At 36.5% G+C, this 9,609-nt stretch overlaps 2 protein-coding genes across 2 annotated transcripts in view; one reads left to right on the top strand and one right to left on the bottom strand.

Moving 5' to 3' along the window:
- The window catches only part of LOC107715049 (glypican-5-like), a 23,797-nt gene extending 16,665 nt beyond the window's left edge, over positions 1–7,132 (bottom strand). The window contains exons 1-2 of the mRNA XM_016521091.1: positions 6,636–7,132; positions 1,457–1,618 (exon numbers count right to left, since the gene is read on the bottom strand). Coding sequence (XP_016376577.1) covers positions 1,457–1,565 — 109 coding nt within the window. The 5' untranslated portion in view covers positions 1,566–1,618; positions 6,636–7,132. The remainder of the gene's footprint in view (positions 1–1,456; positions 1,619–6,635) is intronic.
- LOC107715079 (ribonuclease P protein subunit p21-like) lies at positions 5,866–8,710 on the top strand. The gene is made up of 5 exons (XM_016521119.1): positions 5,866–6,028; positions 6,109–6,209; positions 6,282–6,364; positions 6,429–6,563; positions 8,478–8,710. Exons 1-5 carry the CDS (start codon positions 5,894–5,896, stop codon positions 8,519–8,521), a joined length of 498 nt encoding a protein of 165 aa, XP_016376605.1. The 5' UTR covers positions 5,866–5,893; the 3' UTR covers positions 8,522–8,710.
- The last annotated feature ends 899 nt before the right edge of the window (positions 8,711–9,609 follow it).

The following is a 9,609-nucleotide window of genomic DNA, read 5'->3' as shown; positions in this document are numbered from 1 at the left end:
TGGATGACCATACCCCTGATCACTCTATTAACTCAGTGCCTACTGGATTTGATGTGGGTCCTACTATAAAAAAAGATCAGTGTCAGAGTAACTCCACTCACTCCATGGTCCAGGACTGAATTTAGATCAAGAAAAGACATCACACAGTATTTTTAGTGCCTTTTAGGTTGGAGAGGATAGTTGGGCTTTGTTGGACAGATGGTATGTGATTTGCTTTACAGTGAAATTACTTTTTAAAGAAACAGAGGACTTTTTAAAGAAATAGAAACACCTCAAAATGTACTCACTCTCAAATCTTTAACAGATCATCCTGCCTGCATTTTAGGGCAAGACTGACGTCAGCAATATTAAACATCTTTGGTTCTCACATGTCTCATCATTGGCGTAGTTTTTGGACCTTGACAGTCCTTGTCCCCATTAAGAAAAATTAATTCTGCAAGATATTTACTTTTGACCTCAATAGAAGAAAGAAAATCATACTGGTAAGAACAGAAGTTTTGGGTGAACTAACTCTTAAACAGACACATTCCCAAGAGAGTCCACAAGGTTCATACTTGAATTATTACTTTACCCTTAAACACACAGGCATATAGACAAAAAGCGGTCTACATTAAAAATCCTCTTTCACGTGGGAATGAAAAACACTTTACAGACCTTCTTTCTTTTAAACAGGACACCAGCTACAACCATGCGAAAAGTAGCAGAAAAACACAACTGATCTTTTCAAAAGCTCTCATTATAGAGCAATACATTGAAGTGCACTGAGACGGATCTCCATGGATACGCCAAGAATTTCAACATTTTTCTTTTCGTTTGCTTTAAACTCGTTAAATATTCACTCGGCTGGCAGCAAAGACAGAGAGGACGGCGACAGTGCCCTTTTCCTGTGAACCTGAAAGGGTTTTTGTGCAAGTTTGGGCGGACAAATTGGATGAACTTAAATATTTGGTTGGGCGAGGACTTGTAAATGTGAAGCGTCTTATGTCTCATGTTATACATAAAAATGCCCTGGAGTAGATAATGACATGTATGGAGTCAGTCTAAGTGTGTGTGTGTGTGAGAAACATCTTTCTGATTGCTTCTTTTTGTACGTTTTATTCAAACACTGATTCTGAAAAGCCTTGTCCTAGTCCTAAAGCGCCAATCAACCTCTAAGAAGCACATGTACTGCTTCACAGGAGACATCAGGCAGATAAAGGATCATTCTGTGAGTGTGAAAAACAGCGGACAAAAAGCAAATCTCCAAGTAACCCTTGGAAAGTCACGGTATACGACTCATAACACCACCCTGGTGTCTCCCATACATGTGTACAAAGCCACAGCATGCAGTGAACGTGTGAACCACCTGCTGTGGCAGGGACTTGATCCCATGACCTCTTGCTCCTGCTGCAAATGCAAACAGCACATGGCCTAGTATTTATTCGACAAATAAGCTCCACTCGATATCGATACGTACCCTGGAAGGAAGAGGCATGGCCCAGGATGAGATATTTGAGTTCGAAACTATAGGAGAGAATGTTCTGGAGTGTGTCTCTCTTGGCAGCGGCGTAGTAGCTCTCCTCCATCTTGCGGGTGCAGCATGTGGGACCCTGGTGTTTGCAGATAAGAAGATCTGCATCTATGGAGGATTAATCATAGAAGGTGTTTCAATTCTAGGGGCATTTTTGACTACTTGATACCTTAATGAATCCTTTCAAATCTCTGTCTCTCTTTAATCAAGTCTTGCAATAAAGTTCTGATAATGGTTTTCATTGGTACAATTGTTTGGTTTGTTTTTTTGGTATGTTACCTTTTCCATTTTTGGCATTTCAGGTATTGTTTTGCATTTTGTTATTGTTCAAATATAGCTGAAATTTAGCTGTTTAATGGCAAATACCATTTCAACAACTTGTTGTGATCATGGTCGTAATTATTCATCAAGTGGATTTGGAGTGGATTTTAGATATTATCTGTGGCATATACACATAAATCCCAAAATATGATTTGAAAATATTTTAAGTGTTATTTTTTTAAGGTACAAAGAGAAAGCACAATCTACAATTTCCCTGATTTTAACAGTTTTTATAACTGTACTACAGAGAAAAAGTTAAAATCTAGATGAACCTAAATTATGGAAAATGTGACCTTTCAACACTTAAAAATTAATTACAAAACAATTAAAGTGACTCAACAAAAACTTAACAGCTACTATATTAAGTTCTTTAAAACTACAATAAAATTTCTAAGCATTTTGTCTTTAAAACATTCATATGGGTCCAAAATAACACACATAGAGTGCGGTTGTATGGCAAGAAGGTGCATGTAAAAGAGGAGAGCACATGTGATAAAGACAGATGATATCTGCTCAGTCAGTCACCCTGCCCTATCATATGTGACCAATTTTACACCGACGGGACCCTATAAGCCATGCATTAGAACAGCTGACTGGCATTCTGCTGACCTCTCTCACCTTTCAATACACATGGAGCAATGCCTTGAAACTTGCGCACTAAGAATAAAAGTTTGTTTTGTAACAGTCATACTTTTCAAATGTATCCTTTCCATAAACAAGAACTTGAGACAAACCGAATATGCCCAGTTTACAATTTCATAGCAACTCCCAAAAATGTTTGAAATGACTTCTATTCAGGAATGCGTTTTTGATTTAACATGAAATGTGGAACATGAAAACCATTTGACAGCCTATCCTACAGTCGTGTTAATTTTGTCAACACCACTGACATTTCTGATTTATGCTCTGTCATCAAAATGACTTATTTGTTAGATGACTTTTTTGGACACACATTACATTACAGTTGACATAGTACAACATATGCCTAACGTAGGCTTATATGTAAACATTTACAGTAATACTAATAAATTGATAGGCTATGTAAATATTTTCTGGATCATTAACTAACTTCACACGTCTAACTTCTTTTGTTTAACTACACATCATCTAAACTATTTTAAACAATATCTTTCTAATTCTTTAAGTATAAATATTATGGGCCTACATGCAGTTATGATGACCTAAGAAATAATTTACCTCATGACAGGACTATTTAAATGGTAAAGGTGATTAAAACGGTCAAAAATGTCAGTCACAAAGGTACATACAAAAGAAGGTACATTTTGACGAAAAGGTCACATGCATTTTTCATAAACGTCAGTTTGTGGCAAGTTGTCACGCGTGTATGAAATGTTAGACATTAACATTTAATATACATTTAATAACATTATAGGCTATTCTTAATTACAATGTAAGGTTTTGTTGTTTTGTATATTCATTTCGGGTATTGTTAATTGCGTTTCCGTAGTAGTTACAGCTTAAATTTAGCTGCAATTAAGCTTTACTACAACTTAAAGTGACAACATGCCCCGCTATTGGTCAGTGTGTTAGTTTGCTGTAACTTTTTTCTTGGGCAATAATTGTGCAGAGTGAATCAATATACAAAGAATTAACCTCTGAATAAGAAGACCGTTTGAAATAGTGTGGAGAATATGCATGTTTAGCTATATTAGACACTGCTTCTCACAGTAACCCTCGAGTATTTATAAACGAACCTGTTGCCGCGGTCTCCGGAACCCATCTTAATGAACCGACTTGGCGCAGCTGGAAAGCGGTTTTAACCTCATGACAGCTCTGCGCGCTGGCGCAGTGAACTCTCCATATTAACACACTGGAGAGCAGGATCCACAAGCAACATACACGCGGTGCTGTCCTGCGGAGCATTGCACCATCTCAGTCCACAGAAAGCCCTCTGAGCCAATGTATGAGAAAGAGAAAAGCCCCCAAGACAAGTCAAAAGTATTATCCGGAAGAGATGCGCATTTATTAAAGCCGCTTAATGAAGTATCCAGAGAGAACGTTTTCCAGGCTCGCAGGGGCTTCACATGCTGGGTGATTTGACAGACTGGACTGGAGACTTGTGAGGAAGGGCCCTGTGTGTGTGTGTGTGTGTGTGTGTACGCGCGCCCAGTGTGCAGAAAGAGACTTCTGACTGCCAGTTTTGTGCGCCCAACACCCACTCCGGACCCCCCTCCCTTTGGCAGAGATTGATTGATAGACAGTGTAACAATGTAAAATCTTAAAATAGATAAACAAATTATTATTATTTTTTTATTTACAATGACGGTTTTGACAGGAAGAAATAATTTTAAGTGTATGTTTAAGTAAGTTTTAATACACATTAAAGTAACAATGTAATAAATATATATATATATATATATATATATATATATATATATACAGTATATACAGTTTTTGACAGGAAGGGGTAGTAAAAATATTTGTTTTCTTTATTTCAAAATAATCTAACATTAAATAGTGGGTAGAAAAAAAACTCAAAGTTTTAACACTTTTAGATAATATTCAATTCGTTTTGAAAACTTGAAATAAATAAATAATAATAATAATTAATCAAAGTTATTTTTTTTTCTTTTTAAAGTAACAGTTTTTCTAGGACGATATAAAAGTAAAATAAAATAAATCTGTTTTAACATTGCACCATCTCAGTCCACAGAAAGCCCTCTGAGCCAATGTATGAGAAAGAGAAAAGCCCCCAAGACAAGTCAAAAGTATTATCCGGAAGAGATGCGCATTTATTAAAGCCGCTTAATGAAGTATCCAGAGAGAACGTTTTCCAGGCTCGCAGGGGCTTCACATGCTGGGTGATTTGACAGACTGGACTGGAGACTTGTGAGGAAGGGCCCTGTGTGTGTGTGTGTGTGTGTGTGTACGCGCGCCCAGTGTGCAGAAAGAGACTTCTGACTGCCAGTTTTGTGCGCCCAACACCCACTCCGGACCCCCCTCCCTTTGGCAGAGATTGATTGATAGACAGTGTAACAATGTAAAATCTTAAAATAGATAAACAAATTATTATTATTTTTTTATTTACAATGACGGTTTTGACAGGAAGAAATAATTTTAAGTGTATGTTTAAGTAAGTTTTAATACACATTAAAGTAACAATGTAAAAGCTATATATATATATATATATAATAAATAAATAATAATAATAATTAATCAAAGTTATTTTTTTTTCTTTTTAAAGTAACAGTTTTTCTAGGACGATATAAAAGTAAAATAAAATAAATCTGTTTTAAAGTTTACCGAACATGAATAGTGGTTGGGAAAAAAAAAAAAAAATTATTCCACATATTAAAAAAAATTTATTTTTTTTTTTTTTTTTTTATAATGAGTTTTGTTTTTATTTTTAGACACTTTTTAAAAACACCTAATTCCAGAAGCAATATCCACTTAATATTTTCCCCACACAAAATGTTTGAAAACCTTTATATAAATAGCCTAATTAAAAAGGGCTGTCTGAAAATGGATGAAATTAGGTTTTAAGCAACCACTCGATTTTGTCTCCTAGCAACACATGCATATCAATATTGTACATTTTCCACACACGTACGCCTACATAATTATAGGCTATATTTTGAAAGTGAAAGTGTTTTTTCATGTTTTTTTCCTTCATTTTTTCATGTTTGTTTTTTTTTCATATATGTACATGTAATGCTGTCATTTCTAATATAAAGGACTAATTCGGCTATATGTGAACTCCAAGTCCACAAACGCAACTGAATTAAGCGTTATGCCGCTAGGAGGCGCAGTATGGTTATTTCACACAATCTCAGTGGTAGAGCATTGCGTTAGCAGCGCAAAAGGTCGTGGGTTCGATTCCCATGGAACACACATACTGGTAAAACATTTATAGCCTGAATGCACTGTAAGTCGCTTTGGATAAAAGCGTCTGATAAATGCATAAATTATTATTATTATTATTATTATTATTATATGAAGATGACATTACATCGCTGCTCCACGCGATGGCGATATATAGCAAATATAGTGATTTTACCCAGAAGCAGGATTTTACCCAGAAGCAGAAGGAATAAAACAAGCATGCTGTCATGCAGTAGGCTACGCAGTAGAAGTTCACACTTTGAAGTTTCAAAGACAGATAAACATCCCTTGAGAAACATGGCCGGAAATATAAAAGATAAAGAAGCATATCAACGTCTGAACTTCCTCTATCAGGTTAATGAGTTTGTGTGTCAGATCTGTTTATTTCAATATCTCCAAACCTTCTCGTGATGTTTTCTGATGATGGATCCCAGGCTGCTCACTGCGTTTTGGCTCAAAATCCAGAGAATACTGAACTGGCAAGATTTTACTGCCTCACTCAGAAGACCATCTCCAAACGACTGGTGCTCAGACAGTGAGTAGTGTCTCCTTATTAATGTGGGTTTTAAATAAAAAACATCTATGATGGAGCTTCATTTCCTTGCAGAGATCCATCAGTAAAGAGAACCATTTGCAAAAAATGCTGCACTTTACTAATACCAGGTGTCACATCAACTGTACGACAAAAAAGTAAGTCTGTCTATCTATCTATCTATCTAAAATAAACAATGTATATTAAATCTTCATATTGAAGGAGGACCGATGCGACAACGTAAGACTATTGTGCGATGTTTAAGTTGCGGACTGACCAAACAGTTCCCAAACAACCCTAAACATAAACTGTGGGTGGATCAACCTGAGGCTCAACTAGAAAACCAGACCTCACAAGGTAAAGATAATCATTGACTGTCTTTAAACAGTTTTTGTTCATTGATTTTACTTCAAAGAAGGTCAAACATACCTGGAGAAAGGTATACATTAGCATCTCAATGGCAGATGCTCAGCTGGCTTGGTCATAACTGATGGAAGTATGAACCCTGTATGCTGCTATCTTTTCTTCATGGATGCTAAGTTTTTTCAGCCAATCACCTGAGCTGTTTGTGACATGTGACTGTTACACTACAATAGAGGTCCTTGCAGCGAATTGGAACAATATCAATTTCAACGTCTTTTAAGCATTTATACATCCTCAAATATGCTTAGTTTATTTGTTGTGTATCCCAAATTTATTTCCAATTTCCAAGCATTCTTTTTTAGCAGTGAAAGCTAAGCTAACAGGCTAATCTGCTAGTGATATGTTAATATCTAATAACAGAATAATAGTTAACAGAATGCAAAGCTAGCCTAATCAAACCAGTTATCTTGTGACCTAACTGAAAAAAACAAAAACAACAACAATTCATAGCTTTCATAGCACAAGCCTGTCAATTTTTGCCAAAAATTGCCATCTGTTTCCCATCCGCAAATATTTAGATCACCTCTCAAAAGAATAAAACAAAGGTATGCAACCCTCTACGCACACCTTGGCAATATAATTGCCATTGGCTAGTACATTTTTTTGTTTACTCGCCAGACTGATATACTATTTTACACACACACACACACACACACACACACGTTTACTTAGCTATCTAAATGGGGACATTACATAGACTTCTATTGTTTTTATATACAGATAGTTATACACTTTTTAACCTAAACCCACCCCTACCCCTCAAACCCTTCCAGGCCACTTTCCTGCAGAGATTTGATCCAACCCTGATATGACTCACCTGCCTGTAGCCTTCTAGTAGTCTTGAAGACAATGATTAGCTGGTTCAGGTGTGTTTGATTAGGGTCGGAGCTAACCTCTGAAGGAAAGTGGCCTGGAAGGGCCAAGTTTGCCCACCCCTGATCTATGGTAATCACCATATTAATGATGCATAGTTTACATAGGCAAGCAGATGAGGCTGGAATATGAACGTAATCCGCTTAATGGTTCAGTGTTTTCCTTATAGTCTTCTATGGGAAACCATTTATTGTGAAACTTTGCACATTGTGTTTATATTCTGGGTTCATCTGCTTGCCTGTACAAAATATACATCATCAATAAGGTGTTTACTGAAATTCGCCTTTTAATATCTGGTTTTACTACATTACTACTTAATGCAATCTGCGTAAAAATAACTGTCGGTCAGTGGAGCAAAGCTTCGTTTTGCCCTCCAGGTGGGCGTTCCTATAAGGGTGTGACGTCACATGAAAACTATCAATTGTTCCTGTTTGTCAGTAAAAGCTAAGCTAGCAGGTTAGTCGGCTATATGCTAATCTCACATGCTAATCTGTTACTGTTAGAATAGCAGGTTAAACGTAGCACTAAAACTTTACAGATCTTCTTTATGCACCAAGAGCTTGTAACACTCTAAAGAGAAAGGAAAAAATGAAATCGCATCATATGACCCCTTTAAGGTTCAAAACAAATTATTTTCCACATACCGTACATTATTGTTGCTCCTCTCTGCCCCACCTTTTTAAAATGCGTCGATTTTTACAAAGCTCATCGGTCTGAAAAGCGAGGTGTGCTCTGATTGGTCAGCTATCCAGTGCGTTGTGATTGGCCGAATACCTCAAGTGTGTGACGGAAATGTTATGCCCCTTATACCATATTTGGAAATGCGATTAATCGCATTCAAAATACACACATACAAACAGTACACACACATATATTATGTAAACAAAAAACTTTTATTTTTAATGCGATTAATCGTTTGACAGCACTAAAATACACATATATACATTACAGTATATTTTATTCTACTGTCTACAGATGCTGGTCCTTCATCTAAGTCCACAACACGAGAAGAAATCTGATATTGGCTCAGCATCCATGACGAATAGCGAAGACTTCGTCTACAGCTCAAACAAATGTGACTAAACCTTCATGACACTGTACATGCATTAATATAACTAGTTAAACAAAGTGAACTTTTGGGTGGTATTTTTATTTTATTTTTTGTTTACATTTTCCAGCCTTTAAATGCATTTTTTTTTCTGACATTACGTGCAATATCGTTTTTCTTCCGCATTGAATGGATGTTTTGAATTGCAATAAAGTGATTCTACTGTCAGTGGCTGATTTACATAGCTAATGACTTTTATTCTGTAGTTTTATGCATGCTTTAATATCATTGAACTCCACATGGCATCCTGCAACAGAAGCTTTTTCTTTTATCACCCGGAGCGTATGGAAACCTGGTGGGAATTCAGCTGCCTGCATAAAAATTGATTGATCTACTGTTGCTAAATTACCTCTTTATCCAAACCATCATGTGGATATTTCACTTAGACACGCGGCTTACACTTATTAATGCGTTTCAGAACAATGGTTCGATTTTTTTATTATTTTTTTTCAACTTCTAAGGCCTTAGTGTTTTTTTTTCTCCAGTCAGTTGATCTCTGATAGTCTCTTGATCTTAGGGTCAGGCGTTACATCACGTATTGCGTGTAAAGGTTTTGATATTTGTACTTTTGAAGTTTTTGATGAGAACAAAAGGCTTCTTTTTGCGCAGCAATGCACGTTCATGAATTATTCAAATTTGATTGCACGACCTCTCCGAGTATCGTGCTTCCAATCTTGGATGCACAACGGATGTTGCATATTCATGATATCCTGCACCCTGGCGATAATTTATTAGTGATATTAAGACATTTACACATTTATGAGTGTAATTCAGTCGCTGCTGATGTTGTTAATTGGATTGGATATGGATCTTGTTGAAACGCATTACAACTGCACGGTCCCGAGGATATGCATCTATGGGTTGTCAATACGGAAAGTAGCACCAAGAGGCTTCATCAAAGCCAAAGAACCCCTCCCACTTCCTCGAATTAGAGAACGGAATCAATTGCCCTGAAGGCCAGAACGAGATGCATGGGAAGACCGGATTTAATTCAATTTG

This window comes from Sinocyclocheilus rhinocerous, unplaced genomic scaffold, assembly GCF_001515625.1.
Source record: "Sinocyclocheilus rhinocerous isolate Xijiao unplaced genomic scaffold, SAMN03320098_v1.1 scaffold509, whole genome shotgun sequence".
NCBI lineage: Eukaryota > Metazoa > Chordata > Actinopteri > Cypriniformes > Cyprinidae > Sinocyclocheilus > Sinocyclocheilus rhinocerous.
This window is presented reverse-complemented; position numbering and strand designations above follow the sequence as displayed.